Genomic DNA, 16,611 nt, shown 5'->3' with positions numbered 1-16,611 from the left:
CTGTATGGAGGAAACGACAGAAGGGAAGAAAAGTAAAGATTGAGGGAGAGGTTTGGGATTAGATATAAATTTATCCAATTTTAATCCATGAGACAAACTAGTTGAAAGTAGGCCCAAAGAATTGCCACACCTGAAGAGGGGAGGTATGAACACATGGAAAGGATTAGAAAAACTCAAGAAAATATCTGCCTGACAGTCTATGGATGGAGTTCTAATCTTGTCTGCCACAATGGGGAACAATGCAGGACAAACATTGTACTGCAGGGTTAACAACCACATGGGACAGGAAGAACAGACTTTAAATCACAGTTGGCAGGCAATCCACAATTGGCTGCAAACATTTGGACCATCTAAAACTGACTGGAGTAAAAAACCTGCATGTCAACAGAATGGAAGTGAAGATGTTAAAAACTTTGCAGAAAGATTTGTTGATGTCTGGATCAAGCTTCCTGGTCTAGCTCCTAATAACAATCCAGAGAAAGAGGACGAAATTTGGTCCGAGTAAAGGCTGCATTCGGAGCAGCCTTACAGTTTGAACTAGCTAAGATGTTAAAAGTACAATGTCATGATTTGGATAAAAGCTCACCCACTTGTGGTGAAGTAATAGAGGAAGCTAATCGTCTGGGGGCAAATATAGAATTGAAGCTCAGAGCCATGCAGACCATAGAAGCTCCTAACACTGAGAAAAACCCAGGGAAGTGCGACAGTTGTGGAAAAGAGGGTGATTTGGCTAAAAGGTGCAACTTAGAAAAGGGAAATACTGACAAAACAGGGCCACAAACTGGATAAGAAAGAGTCTGGATGGGAGAGGTTGTCCTTGAACGAGCATCTTATGTTATTAGAACAGCTCCAGCGCTGTACTGAACTTCAGGTAAAAGAACTCATTAATAACAAACTAGAGCAACCCATCACCATCTTTGAGCCCATTATTTTCACGGCCATCGAGAACCATTTGGATAGCTGCTATATTTTGATGGGGTGGGTGATAGGAAAGTTGACTGCCTTTTTTGACATTAGTGCAGAACTAACATGTTTACCCTTAATTGATGGACATAATTTACCTTTGGAGGGATAGCGGAGAACTGCTGTAGGAGTAGGGGGGAAAGAACTAAGACTTGAGAAAACTAAGCCTCTGCCAATAAGATTGAAGCCAACGAGATTTTTACATCTGTATGGGTTAGACCCATACCACAGGCCCTATTAGCGATAGATGTTTTAACTCAATACATTTGCTGTTACACTTTGAGAATGGCCATGTTAGTGGGCGGCATGGTGGCACAGTGGTTAGCACTGCTGCCTCACAGCGCCAGAGACCCGGGTTCAATTCCCGCCTCAGGCGACTGTGTGGAGTTTGCACGTTCTCCCCGTGTCTGCGTGGGTTTTCTCCGGATGCTCCGGTTTCCTCCCACAGTCCAAAGATGTGCAGGTCAGGTGAATTGGTTATGCTAAATTGCCCGTAGTGTTATGTAAGACGTAATTGTATGGGTGGGTTGCGCTTCGGCGGGTCGGTGTGGATTTGTTGGGCCGAAGGGCCTATTTCCACTCTGTAAGTAATCTAATCTAATGTTATTTGGTCAATACGACATCTCAAACAGGAAGAATGGCAGAATCATCCCATTTGGGCAAAGGACAAAAATGACTGCGACCTGTTAAAGATGACCCACTTTTACTGGAGTTCTCCCAGCATGTACTAAACAATACTCCATTAGTTTTGTCTCCATTGCTGATGTTTTACCTGTAATCAAATGATTAGAGCAACAAGGTATACCAGTAGAAGTCCATAGTTCATCTGGTTAAAAAGACAGACTGAACTTCACATCTGACAGTAGATTACCGGAAAGTGACCCAATGCATTGACCAAAAAGCACCCTTGGTTGCAGATCCCTGTGCCATTTTTAATTCTCTTTCACCCAAATACAAATATTTTTCAGTGATAGACATGGCCAACGGATTTGGGTCCGTTCCTTTGGCCTGTGAGGGACAACCATGGTTTGCTTTTCCCAGCCAACAACGACAGTATATCTGGATGCATCTACTGCAGAGCTTTCACAGTCGCCCTACTATATTCCACATGGCCTTGCAAGATCATTTGTGGGAATTGCCTCTGATAACATCCACAATGATTCAGTATATGGGTGATATTCAAATAGCATTCCAGACTAAGGAACAGCATAGGGCAGTTTTAAGCATTCTCCTTGATCGTTTGTACTCTTTAAGGCAAACCTGAAGAAGGTGCAACTCGCCCAAGAAGAGGTAGAATACCTGGGACAAAACATTTCAGCAGGAAAACATGAAATAAGGCAGGACTGGACAGCCGTTACTTGAACAGCCAAATAACCCACTACTATTCGGGAATTCAGATCTTTTCTAGGTCATTGTAATTTCAAGTGAAACTGGATTGGTAGTTGCGCACATCTAGCTCCGCCACTGAATGATCTCCTGAAAGAAAAGAGTGAATCCAAGCAGACTGACCCCAAAGTAGCATTCTGCCTTCCAAAAATTAAAATCTGCTGTGTGCTCAGCCTCAGCTTTGGGTATCTCAAATAACAGGAGACCTTTTCACTCTTCATGTCCATGAAAAGGACAGTTATATGAAAGCTGTACTGCCCCAGGAAAACAGTGACAGACATTGGCCCATTAGCTACTATTGTGTTATGCTCGGTTGGACCCAGTGGCGCTGGGATGGGGTAGCCGTTTGAGAGCTACGAAAGGTACCTCCAAGGTGCTAATAGCCACAGCATCCTGTATTGAATCAGAAACTGATTGTGAAGTGCCCTCACACAGTCCTTGCCATGTTGTCTATGAATCAGGCCTCCCACCCTCTTGGAAGCTCCCAACCTCCACCTTGTTGCCGCCAGTTCAGTCCAATTTTGCTCCCAACCCCGCAGAACCAATTGGTGGAGGGGTGGGGGGTTGGGGGGAGAGTTGGGAGGGTGGGGAGGAGGAGGAGGGGAAGAGACTGATTAGGTCAAAGGCGAACATGATTGTGCGGAAATTCTGCAGCAGCTCGGGTGGCTAAGGAACCCTTGCAGAATCCAGATTGAGTTATCTTCATAGACATATCTTTGTTTGTTGAGAATGGTACTCAGAACGCCAGCTGGGCTGTTACTAGCCTGCATGAAGTCATAGCCCAAGGAGGTCTGTCAGCGAGCACTTCAGCACAGCAAAGTGCTCTTAGCTGCAGGAACCCCAATTAGAATTGGGGGTGAAGCTCATAATCTCCGAAATGCCGTACAATTACCACAAGAAGTCTGCATTTTAAACTGTAAAGTCCATAATAAAGAAAATCCCATGGAATTCTCACTGTTTTTGAAGCTGCTAGAAAGGCAGCCTCTGAAGGTAATGGCTGACAAGAGACAGTAATAACTAAATTGCAGACTTTAGTCGCAAGTGACAAGATTTAAAGACAATGAAGGGACAGTGTTCATGGGAAGAAAAGTGGGCATGCATTGAAGTGTGTGGTTAATGGTGTTTGAAGGCAGAGAGACCAATAAACCGGTAACACCACGAATACTAGGAGCTGGAGGCCAAAGTCTCGGCTCGCCTAGGCCGCTGGACAGGACTGCTCTGAGTGCTATCTTACAGGAGCCGAGTGCTAGTCATAAACCAGCTGGTGGCCGCCATGCTGTGGTACCGGCTGGTCACTTTGGTCCCTCCTCCTGGCTTTGTCGCTGACATCCAGAGAACGTTGGTCAACTTCTTCTGGGACAAAAAGATGCACTGGGTCGCTGCGCAGGTTCTGAGTCTCCCTATTGAGGAGGGCAGTCAGTCGCTGGTGTGCGTCCGCACCCAGGTCGCGACCTTCCTCCTTCAGACCTTGCAGCGATACCTTTACGTCGAGCCTCCTTCCTAGGTGGTGCGCCCTGGCGACTTATTTTTTCCGCCAGGTGCGTAACCTCAACTACGACACGCAGCTCCTGTTCGTCGACCGTGACGGTTTGGAGGTCGCCCTCAAGGTGCTGCCTGTCTTTTACTAGGACCTGATCACTGTCTGGAACATGGTCGAATCGCGCCGCGCCTACCCACCAGCAGAAGTAGCGGCTGTCGTCAGGGAGCAGTTGCTCAGGAATCCGCACCTCCGTGCTTGCGGATTCGAGTGGCTGTCGGAGGGGAGGGCCGTGGCGACGAGGGTGACCAGGGTCGGGGACGTGCTGGGTGCCGGGGGCCTGGGCTGGACATTGCCGCAAACATAGCGAGCAGGGCAGCGGTAGATGTCCGGTACGTGGCCACCGTCATCCGACGCCTTAAAACGGCGTTGCTCGGGCCCGACGTAGTGCACCAGTTGGAGGATGCTCAGGTGTGCAGTGGGATCCCGTCCGCGCTCACCCCAGCCCGGACGGAATTTCACCGTGGCCCCAAGGTCCCGTACTTCCCGCGGGAGCCTGTGCCCCACAACCTGAGCCACCTCCGGAATTTTAATTTTGTTTCTTTTCAGGGGGTGAAAAGGCGGGCCTTGTATCGACTGCTGCTGCACACCGTCCACCTCTTCTCCATCATCCACCGTCCGGACACGCCCTGGCGTGCCCATTTGCCACCGGACGGTGGGGATCCCCAGTGGAGGGCCCTCTACGCGGGAGTCCTCCCCCTTTCTCTCGGGGATCTGGGGTGGAGGGTGCTGCATGCAGCAATCCCCTGCAACCGCAGTTTGCGGTGGTTCATGGATTCCCAGCCCAACTGTTTGTTCTGTGGCGCTGTGGAGTCCGTGGACCATGTGTATATTGGGTGTGGGCGTTTGAACTCCCTTTTTGATTTTCTGAAAAACCTCCTCCTCTGCTTTTGGTTGCACTTCAGTCCCACGCTCCTGATCTTCGGACACCCGGTGCGGAGGAGGGAGGGCAGGTCTGAAGACCTCCTCGTGGGTCTGCTCCTGGGCCTGGCCAAACTGGCCATAAACAGGTCCAGGCAACGGGCCGTGGAGGGGGTCGTTAGGGCCGACTGCCTGCCCCTATTCCGCGGTTACGTTAGGGCCCGGGTGTCCTTGAAGAAGGAGCACGCGGTGTCCACCAACACCCTGGAGTTGTTCAGGGAGAGGTGGGCGCCGCAGGGAGTGGGGTGCATCATTTCCCCCTCCAACTCTATTTTGATTTAGTCCCTGCCCTCCCCTTCACTGTTTGATCACACAGCATTGCCCTTTGATGTGAAGGGCACTGCTTGTCACAGGCCATTTGGGTGTTTCCTTTCTTCCTGGTGGTGGAAATTAAATAAAGATTTGTGCAACTTGTGTCTCTTACTGTGTCTCACAATTGCATACACACACCATGGGTGCAGGGGAAAAAATAAGCACTACCGCAGTTAGGCGGTAGTGTGGGGGTTAAAAAAAACAAAAGAAAGGGAAAAAATAAAAAGAACACCACGAATACTAATGACATTTCTGGCACAGAAAATTTATTGGTGGGGACATTTGTTTCCATTACAGATGATGGCAAGGCTCTAAAAGAGTTAGTGAGGAACAGGATTCAAGTAACATACGCTATTTGTGGCAAATCGTTGCGCAACATGCAAAAATAATCCTGGACCAACCACAGTGATTGCACAATTGAGACCTCTGGCACCTGCTGGGCTCTTCCAACATCTTCTTAGATATCCCGACCAAAATGTCAAGGATATTTCGAGGTTTGAGTCACTCTTAACAAATTGTCAAGCTGGGTGGAAGCATCTCCCACTTGGCAAGCCACGTCCAATCATACCACTACAGCCCTCTGTAAGGAATACATTCCCCGATGGGGACTCCCAAGTTGTATAGATTTGGACCAAGAGACTCAATTTGTAGATGCATTGTGCCAGGAAGTGTAGAGACTGCTGAGTATTAAGTGGGAATTGCATTGGCCTAATCACCCTCAGTCACTGCGACAGGTGGAACACACAAATCGGATTCTGAACCAACACTCGGCTAACTATCATCAGGAAGGATTGCCTTGGCCTCAAGCTCTGCCTCTGGTATGATGTAGCATTTGAGCTATCCCTAATTAAACCACAGGTATGAGCCCTTCTGAGGTGATAACTGGTAGACTCATGTCTTTACCTGATACAATTGATCTTAGAACAGCAGATTGTCAACTATTGAGTGATTAATTGTTAAAGTATTTCAGGATCTAACCGATTCTGTTCATTTTGCTTCCCAACAGGTGTCAGCAGCTTGAGGAGATTCCCCTAAAGGTGTTCACGACATCATTCCCGGCAAGTGGGTCTACGTTAAGAAAATACACAAAGAACCGTTGGGTGCCAAGTGGGAAGGTCGGTATCAAGTTCTTCTCCTATCACCTTCAGCCATGAATATGCAGGGCAGGAAGGCTTGGATTCATGCATCACATGTCAAAAGGGCTAACACCCCTGCCCCATTGTGACAAAGTTTTTATTTTTGGAACTCGTAATTGTTTTGATCTCTTGGGTCACATGAACATGCACTGTCAGGCACAAGTTGTATGCGAATACTTTTTTGTGCATGTCTTATGTTTATCCTGGACATACGAATGTCTCCAGTGCTGGGTTTGCTCTCATATTCCCATACATTCAAAGGACGGTATCCCCTTAGACCCATGCCTTTTAATGTATCTGCAGTGGCTGAATGGGTCACTCTCCAGAACGAATCCCACATGGCTGCCACATCTTCCACAGAGAAAGGGATATATTGGGTGGAAATTAATGGCACCAGAGGTATGTGGGAATTGACAGGGTACAGTTCTTCGGCATTTGAATGCTGGAATCAACCTCAATTTAATACCGTCCGTATCACCATCACTAATACATCAATGGTGGGAAAACCGTTATGTTCTATTTGTCGCACTTGATTTAAGCCGAAGGGTTGGTTTGCAGGTCAGAGTAATTGTACCTAATATTTTAATGGCACATCTGATGCTTGTCTTCCATTTAAACTTAAATTTATTATCTCACATCAGCAGAAACTTTTGACCACACCTGGCTCCCGAACTATATAACTCAGTTTATCCTGTGCAATGGTACTTTTTTTTGTTTGCGGACATAATGCTTACCACGTGGTTACCTCTGTCATGATCTGGTTTCTGTTTATTTAGCTTTTTTAGTCCCTTTTATGTGTCATACTCTACCTTTCATCCCTTATCCTCCATAAACGTTGCAACTCTAAGATAGACAAGTTCTTTGACCTTTGGTATTGGCCATATGCTGCATATAAATCCTTTTCTGAGATTCAATTACTCTATTCCATATTGGAACAAGTAGTTCATGACACCTCCCAAGCCCTTGATAAGAGTAATGTAGAAATGGTTGCTATTCGAACAAGAACATTACAAAATTACAAAATGGCCCTGGATTGGCTACTATCTGAGAAAGGACGGACCTGTGCCCACGTAGGAAAAGAGTGTTGTACCTACATTCTGGCCAATTCTGAGGAGATCATAAATTCAACTGCTCATATTCACAAGGAGGTCGACAAACTTAGACAACTCCTTTCAAGTACCATATAGAATTGGGCTATAACTGGTCAGGATCACTTGAAACATCTATCCTCCAGGAGATTAACATCTTTCTTGTTGTTATTCTTGCTTTATATGTATGTATCAAATGTTGTTTTACTCGTGCCCTTAACCCTCCCAAGTTACGACATCAGAAGAAGTGAATACTGACTGCTGCATATGGGTAATGATTCATAATGTACAATGTGATTGGAATCAAAAGGGCCAAACGCAGGCAAGTGGAACTAGTTTAGTTTGGGAAACATAGTTAGCATGGATGAGTTGGATCAAAGGGTCTGTTTCCGTGCTCTATAACTTTATGAGAATTTTAAATTCCCTCAGTTGCTAACTATAACAGTACAGTTGACAAACAAAATATCGAGTACCCTGTAAAGGAAACATCTGGCAATCACAATCAGAACAAGTTGTGTTGATGAGTAAATTTTGGTCATGCTTAACTTAGCAGATAATCACAGGACATAGAGAAACATTTTGTGATTGGACATGTAAGATGTGATTGGTTAGAAGTACTCAGAGTAAGTGGAGGCTGAGGATTGGGTAAAGGGAGAGCATAGAATGAAGAAATAATGTATAAGAATGTGAGCAAAACACAGACAGATGTGCTTTGCATCACCTTGCTATGTACCATTAACGCCATACTTCTGCAATAAAGGCATTCACGAAGGCATTGTGCAGTTCCCTGTCTGGTTATTCCTATTATCAGGGAAACAAGTACCCAACACTGCCAAAAGCTGTGAGCCATAGAATCGTAGCATCCATACAGTATGGAAACAGGCCCTTTGGCCCAACAAGTCCACATCGAATCTCCAAAGAGTAACCCAACCAGACCCATTCCCCTACCCATTTATCCTATATTTACCCCTGACTCATGCACCTAGCCTATACATCCCTGAACACTACGGGGAATTTATAGCATGGCCAATTCATCTAGCTTGCTTGGATTGTTGCAGGAAACCAGAGCACCCAGAGAAAACTCGCACAGACACGGGGAAAATGTGCAAACTCCTCAGAGACAGTCAGCCAAGGCTGGAATCAAACCTGAGTTCCTGGTGAGTGAGGCAACAGTGCTAACCACTGAACCACCATGGTGCCCACATCTCCATATTTCATCACAATGGTTTGTGAGGTTTCCATGTGATTAATAGAATCTGGAATTGAACGATGCCATAAAACAACCATCAGTTATTGCAGACACCTACCTGCTTCACCAGAGTCATTGTCAAAAAATATTTCTCATGATTGCTAGGTCTGGCCTACGTGTGACTGCACAGCATTGCGATTAACAGTTAACTATCTTTTGTTAGTTAACAGGTCCTCCTGGGTCAACAGGTCACTCATTATCAGGGTAATCCAGAATGGGCAACAAATGTGAAGATGCTAACATCTTGTGAAATAATTTTAAAAACGAGAGTAACCTCGCTGAGCTTGGAGCAGATGCATCTAGATACAGGTTGTTTTGCTGTAATGCAGCCGTTGCGTTCTTCTGGAACTCCGCACTACAGAAAATCGTGCTATTGAAATTGTTACAGAGAATTGTGTTGTAGATTGCTACAGAAAATCTGCTCAAGAGAAACTTCGCATTATCCAAACATCACCCATAATTAAATAATCACATTGTAGCCAAACCGCAATGACAAAACGCACATTATAGCAGGAACACCGAGAGTCATTGAGTCATAGAGATGTCCAGCATAGAAACAGAACCTGCGGTCCAACTCGTCCATGCCAACCAGATATCCTAATCCAATCTAGTCCCACTTGCAAGCGCCCGAACCTCCAAACACTTCCTATTCATACACCCATCCAAATGCCTTTTAAATATTGTACCAGCCTCCATCACTTCCTCTGGTAGCTCATTCCATACATGTACCACCCTCTGTGTGAAAAAGTTGCCCCTTAGGTCTCTTTTATATCTTTCCCCTCTCACCCTAAACCTATGCCCTCTAATTCTGGACTCCCACACCCCAGGGAAAAGACTTTGTCTATTTATCTTATCCATGCCCCTCATAATTTTGTAAATCTCTAAAAGGTCACCCCTCAGCCTCTGATGCTCCAGGGAAAACAGCCCCAGCCTGTTCAGCCTCTCCCTATAGACCAAATCCTCCAAACCTGGCAACATCCTTGTAAATCTTTTGTGAACCCTTTCAAGTTTCACAACATCTTTCCGATATGAAGGAGACCAGAATTGCATGCAATATTCCAACAGTGGCCTAATCAATGTCCTGTGCAGCAGCAACATGAGCTCCCAACTCCTGTACTCAATACTCGGATCAATAAAGGAAGGCATACCAAATGTCTTCTTCACTATCCTATCGACCTGCGACTCCACTTTCAAGGAGCTATGAACCTGCACTCCAAGATCTCTTTGTTCAGCAACACTCCCTAGGACCTTACCATTAAGTGTATAAGTCCTGCTAAGATTTGGCCTCCCAAAATGCAGCACTTCGCATTTATCTGAATTAAATTCCATCTGCCACTTCTCAGCCCATTGGCCCATCTGGTCAAGATCCTGTTGTAATCTGAGGTAACCTTCTTCTTTGTCCACTACACCTCCAATTTTGGTGTCATCTGCAAACTTACTAACTAGACCTCTTATGCTTGCATCCAAATCATTTATGTAAATGACAATAAGTAGAGGACCCAGCACCGATCATTGTGGCACTCCACTGGTCATAGGCCTCCAGACTGAAAAACAACCCTCCACCACCACCCTCTGTCTTCTACCTTTGAAACAGTTCCATATCCAAATGGCTAGTTCTCCCTGTATTCCATGAGATCTGACCTTGCTAACCAGTCTTCCATGGGGAACTTTGTCGAACACCATACTGAAGTTCATATAGATCACATCTACCATTCTACCCTCATCAATCCTCTTTGTTACTTCTTCAAACAACTCAATCAAGTTTGTGAGACATGATTTCCCACGCATAAAATCATGCTGACTATCCCTAATTAGTCCTTGCCTTTCCAAATACATGTATATCCTGTGCCTCAGGATTCTCTCCAACAACTTGCCCACCACCAACTTCAGGCTCACTGGCCGCCTTGCTGATCTTTGAGGGGCCCTCCTCTCTCCCTTGTTACCCTTTTGTCCTTAATGTATTTGTAAAAACCCTTTGGATTCTCCTGAATTCTATTTGCCAAAGCTATTTCCTGTCCCCTTTTTACCCTCCTGCTTTCCCTTTTAAGTATACTCCTACTGCCTTTATACTCTTCTTAGGATTCACTCGATCTATCCTGTCTATACCTTACATATGCTTCCTTCTTTTTCTTAACCAAGTCCGCAATTTCGTTAGTAATCCAGCATTCCCTATACCACCAGCCTTTCCTTTCACCCTAACAGGAATATACTTTCTCTGGATTCTCATTATCTCATTTCTGAAGGCTTCCCATTTTCCAGCCGTCCCTTTACCTGCGAACATCTACCCCCAATCAGCTTTTGAAAGTTCTTGCCTAATACTGTCAAAATTGGCCTTTTTCCAATTTAAAAATTCAACTTTTAGATCTGATCTATCCTTTTCCATCACAGTTTTAAATCTAATAGAATTATGGTCACTGGCCCCAAAGTGCTCCCCCACTGACACTTCAGTCACCTGCCCTGCCTTATTTCCCAAGAGTAGATCAAGTTTTGCACCTTCCCTAGTAGGTACATCCACATACTGAATCAGAAAATGTTCTTGTAATGCGCTTAACAAATTCCTCTCCATCTAAACCCTTAACACTATGGCAGTCCCAGTCCACGTTTGGAAAGTTAAGATCCCTGGCCATAGCCACCCTATTATTTTTGCAGAAAACTGAGATCTCCTTGCAAGTTTGTTTCTCAATTTCTCTCTGACTATTAGGAGGTCTATAATACAATCCCAATAAGGTAATCATCCTTTTCTTATTTCTCAGTTCCACCTAAATAACTTCCCTGGATATATTTCCAGGAATATCCTCCCTTATCACAAATGCCACTCTCCCTCCTCTCTCGCCTCCCTTTCTATCCTTCCTGTAGCATTTGTATCCTGGAACATTAAGCTGCCAGTCCTGCTCATCCCTGAGCCATGTTTCTGTAATTGCTGGGATGTTCCAGACGCACATTCCTAATCATGCCCTGAGTTCAGCTGTCTTCCCTGTCAGGCCCCTTGCATTGAAATAAATGCTGTTTAATTTATTAGTCCTATCTTGTCCCTGCCTGCCCTGTTTGACTTGCTCCTATTCTCAACTGTACCATCTCAGATCGATCTCTTTCCTTACTATCTCCCTGGGTCCCACCCCCCTAACCCCCACCTTACTAGTTTTAATCCTCCCGAGCAGCTCAAGCAAATTTCCCTGCCAGTATATTAGTCCCCTTCCAAATTAGGTGCAATCCGTCCTTCTTGTACAGGTCACTTCTACCCCAAAGGAGATTCTAATGATCCAAAAAAATGTGAATCCTTCTCCCATACACTGGCTCCTCAGCCATGCATTCATCTACTCTATCCTCCTATTCCTGCTCTCACTAGCTCATAGCACTGGGAGTAATGCAGATATTACTACTCTTGAGGACCTCCTTTTTAAATTCCTGCCTAATTCTCTGTAATCTCCCTTCAGAATCTCAACCTTTCCCCTTCCTATGTCATTGGTTCCAATATGGACAATGACCTCTTGCTGGTACCCCTCCTCCTTGAGAACATTTTGCACCCTCTCTGAGACATCCTTGATCCTGGCACCAGGGAAATATCTCCAAAAACATATAACATATATATTCCGTTGATAGAGATTTGTCAGACCATGTGAAATTTCTGATGCTGGATTAGTGGTGTTGTAAAAGCACAGCAGTTCAGGCAGCATCTGAGGAGCAGTAAAATCGATGTTTCAGGCAAAAGCCCTTCATCAGTAATACAGGCAGAGTGCCTGAAGGGTAGAGAGATAAATGAGAGAAGGGTGGAGGTGGGGAGAAAGTAGCATAGAGTACAATAGGTGAGTGGGGGAGGTGTTGAAGGTGATAGGTCAGGGAGGAGGGTCGAGTGGATAGATTGAAAAGAAGATAGGCTGGTAGGACAAGTCATGGGGACAGTGCTGAGCTGGAAATTTGGAACTGGGGTGAGGTGGGGGAAGGAGAAATGAGGAAACTGTTGAAGTCCACATTAATGCCCTGGGGTTGAAGTGTTCCGAGGCGGAAGATGAGGCATTCTTCCTCCAAGCATCGGGTGGTGAGGGAGCAGCGGTGAAGGAGGCCCAGGACGTCCATGTCCTTGGCAGAGTGGGAGGGGGAGATGAAATGTTGGGTCACAGGGCAGTGGGGTTGATTGGTGCAGATGTCCAGTCTTCCCAATATAGAGAGGACCAATGGATACAATAAATGATATTGGTGGATGTGCAGGTAAAACTTTGATGGATGTGGAAGGCTCCTTTAGGGCCTTGGATGGAGGTGAGGGAGGAGGTGTGGGCGCAGGTTTTGCAATTCCTGCAGTGGCAGGGGAAGGTGCCAGCATGGGAGGATGGGTTGTAAGGGGGCGTGGACCTGACCAGGTAGTCACGGATAAATGGTCTTTGTGGAAGGCGGAAAGGGGTGGGGAGAGAACTATATCCCTGGTGGTGGGGTCCGTTTGGAGGTGGCGGAAATGTCATTGGATGATTTGGTTTATGCAAAGGTTGGTAGGGTGGAAGGTGAACACCAGAGGGGTTCTGTCCTTGTTACAGTTGGAGGGGTGGGGTCTGAGGGCAGAGGTGAGGGGTGTAGACGAGATGCGTTGGAGGGCATCATTAACCACGTGGGAAGGGAAATTGGAAGGAGGCCATCTGTTGTGTTCTGTGGTGGAACTGGTCCTCATGGGAGCAGATATGGCGGAGATGGAGGAATTGGAAATACAGGCTGGCATTTTTGCAGGAGGTAGGGTGGGAAGAGGTGTAATCCAGGTAGCTGTGGAAGTCGGTAGGTTTGTAAAAAATGTCAGTGTCAAGTCGGTCGTCATTAATGGAGATGGAGAGGTCCAGGAAGGGAGGGAGGTGTCAGAGATGGTCCAGGTAAATTTAAAATCAGGGTGGAATGTTTTGGTGAAGTTGTTGAATTGCTCAACCTCCTTGCGGGAGCACGAGGTGGTGCCAATGCAGCCATCAATGTAGCGGAGGAGGAGGTGGGGAGTGGTGTTGGTGTAATTACGGAAGATGGACTGTTCTACGTAGCCAACAAAGAGACAGGCATAGCTGGGGCCCATTCGGGTGCCCCTGGCTACCCCTTTGGTCTGGAGGAAGTGGGAGGATTCGAAGGAGAAATTGTTAAGTGTCAGGACCAGTTTGGCCAAACGAATGAGAGTGTCGAGGGAAGGGTACTGTTGGGAACATCGGTAGAGGAAGAAACGGAGGGCTTGGAGGCCCTGGTCATGATGCCCCAGCTGACTGTGAGGGAACTGAATGGGATTTTTAATTTTCCCAACAGCAAATCCCCTGTGTCTGGTTCACTCTGACAAAGTCCTTTGAAATCTCAAGACTTCAAAATATTGGCGCTGCATTCAGCCTCAATTTGAATGGTCACTCAATAGTCAATCTTTGAATCTTTCTGATAATTGTATGGCAGGCAGGGATAGTAGGAGAGATTCCTGGTCAATTGGAAACATTGAGGTAGTGCAGAGTAACAGCCACCCCACAGTGAAAGCTGCAGACGCTGATTCATGCCATGGCCTCTCTCTATATTGTGTGACCTCCTCATTTCAAAGCATTGGTGAGAAATATGTGATGCAAAATAGATATATTCTGACATTGAGTATTCTGAAACAAACCTGAAATTCTATTATTTTTAGTGTGGAGATTGCATCAGAAATAGTCAGGAAATGTGGACATCACCCAGACCTGAGCAACTAGATCTTGGCCTTTTGGACACATCTTGTCATTCTCACCAGTCATTTACTTGGTGAAAGGCTGAACAGTTCTTAATCACAGTCCTGGAATTTTGGAAAGATAGAACATCTTCGGGCAAGATTTGCTCCTTAAGGTTTACATCCAGCTCCTGAGCAAGCGAAGAAAGTATTCATGGCTGTCTGAAGATGGACCAGAGGGAGTTGGCTTTATCTGAATTCTCACAGAATGAACAGGAAACACACTCTCCAATAGATACAGTGAGTATTTTAGCAAAACATGAAATTACACTCATGTAAAATGCTGAGAAGTGCTGATTCTTTGGGGATTTTAGCTTTTGTGAACTGCAGTCACCCATCTTGTTTCCAAACTACTAAGTGATTGCTGTTAACTGGGGAATGAAGAAATGTTTTTACAGTGGGGAAGAGTTGAACTAAGTGCTTAAGTTTAGATTGAAAAAATCTACTTTCTAATTTAGTCAATTCCTTTCTTTGCCCCAAGAGTGCTGCCAATCCAGCAGTGAACAGAAATGATGAAAATGTGAAGAGAGGTAACTGGTCCTCGAAGACTGACTACTTGCTCTCGATGATTGGCTGTGCTGTGGGTCTAGGCAATGTCTGGAGATTCCCTTTCCTGGCTTACAAAAATGGAGGAGGTACTGTCTGGAATTTGAATTAAGGGGATAGAAATGCAGAGGGAGCATTTCAATGATCTTTAAGGACTGTTGGCTTGGATATTGCTCTTGTCAGTGCTTCCCATCGTAACAATTGATGTGGAGGTGCCGGTGTTTGACTGGAGTAGGCAAAGTCAGAATGCAACAACTCCAGGTTATGATCCAACAGGTTTAACCTTCACCTGATGAAGCAGCAGAATCCCAGAAGCTTCTGATTTCAAATAAACCTGCTGGACTATAGCCTGGTCTTGTGTGTTTTCTGACATCCTAACAATTGTGCAGGGGTTAGAAATGTTACAGTCTGGACATGGCACAGTTAAATACTAAAGTGCAAAGTGGTGGTTGAAATTAATTCAAGTGACTTTTGAGCAAATCAGATTGTCTCATTACAGGTTGTAGTTTGAATCTGTGGCCCATTTCTCATCAGGAGTAAAAAGCATTATACTTTTATACCTTTAAATACTTTATATTGCTAAATTCCTAAAACTGAAATAATTCTAAAAACACAACAGAATGTCATTAAGACCCAGATTGTTCCCAGCATTTTCAATAAACAGTAGATTAATAAAACTCATGTAGCGCCTTTTTCATTTGTCTAGTTCAAGTCAGAGTAGACCACATTTTCAGTTTAAATAGGCATAGATTGATTCATTACAAGTTTTATGGAAGATTCCTTTGGAGTTAAGATAATAAAGTTCTTGTCAGCAATATCAACAGATGTTAAGATTAAAACAAGGATAGAAAACACAAAAGAATAAAGTTTCAATCAGTCTTTGTAGCATGCTAGTGGAATCACTGTTAGACTTTGCTTACAGCAGAAATATACGGACATCATGATGGATCACAATATTGAACACATAATTTTGGTCGGTTTATCAGGAATACCCATTGATAAGGTGCTAGCTAAAACAAAGTTGCTGTACCTACTTTACCATCTCACAGTGAGTTATCAATGAACTTCATTATCTCCTGGATTACAGTTATTACTTATCTACATTTCGATCTTAGTTTGCCTCCAGTAATGTATATATATGCTTATATATTATCCACCATAACATAAGAGACTGAGTCTGGATATCATGCTATCAGAGAAACCAGCAGACATTTATTATAATGATATAAAGTCAAGGATTTTACGCAGGCCAGTCATTATTTGGTGTCGACGATGAGTCACCATGAATATTCTGTGGAATCCCCATTCTAGCACACTCTGAAGGTATTGCCCAGGAAACTGGATTTTCCACTAGACAATTCTCCGATTCTTGGAACACTCCAAAAGTCTCTATTTACATCGGAAATTTCAGAAGGTACTGATGAATGTAAGTAAAATAATTAATCAGGAAAGTTAGATTATTAAATCTAACACCCCTGCCATGTCCAGACCTGCTCCAAACCCCCACATCCATCAGATCTGAGTTGACATCTACCTAGCAACTCCTTGCATCAGTCAAATGTGACCCAACCCAACCCAACATTAACATAGAGTCATAGAGTCCTACAGCACGGAGACAAGCCCTTTGGTCCAAATTGGTCCATGCCTACCAAACTGTCCATCCATGCTAACCCCATTTCGCTGCACTTAGCCATTTCCTTCTAAACTTTTCCTATCGATGTACTTGTCTAAATACCTTTAGATGTTGTTAATGTAATCAACCTTCTGCTGGCAGC

General features: G+C 44.9%; 1 protein-coding gene across 1 annotated transcript in view; it reads left to right on the top strand.

Annotated features, from left to right (window-relative positions):
- The first annotated feature begins 229 nt into the window (after positions 1–229).
- LOC132820042 (sodium- and chloride-dependent neutral and basic amino acid transporter B(0+)-like) overlaps positions 230–16,611 on the top strand; it is a 65,536-nt gene continuing 49,154 nt past the window's right edge. The window contains exons 1-3 of the mRNA XM_060831962.1: positions 230–501; positions 6,126–6,234; positions 14,772–14,925. Coding sequence (XP_060687945.1) covers positions 230–501; positions 6,126–6,234; positions 14,772–14,925 — 535 coding nt within the window. The remainder of the gene's footprint in view (positions 502–6,125; positions 6,235–14,771; positions 14,926–16,611) is intronic.

This window comes from Hemiscyllium ocellatum, chromosome 11 (genome assembly GCF_020745735.1).
Source record: "Hemiscyllium ocellatum isolate sHemOce1 chromosome 11, sHemOce1.pat.X.cur, whole genome shotgun sequence".
In the NCBI taxonomy this organism is placed as follows: Eukaryota; Metazoa; Chordata; class Chondrichthyes; order Orectolobiformes; family Hemiscylliidae; genus Hemiscyllium; species Hemiscyllium ocellatum.
This window is presented reverse-complemented; position numbering and strand designations above follow the sequence as displayed.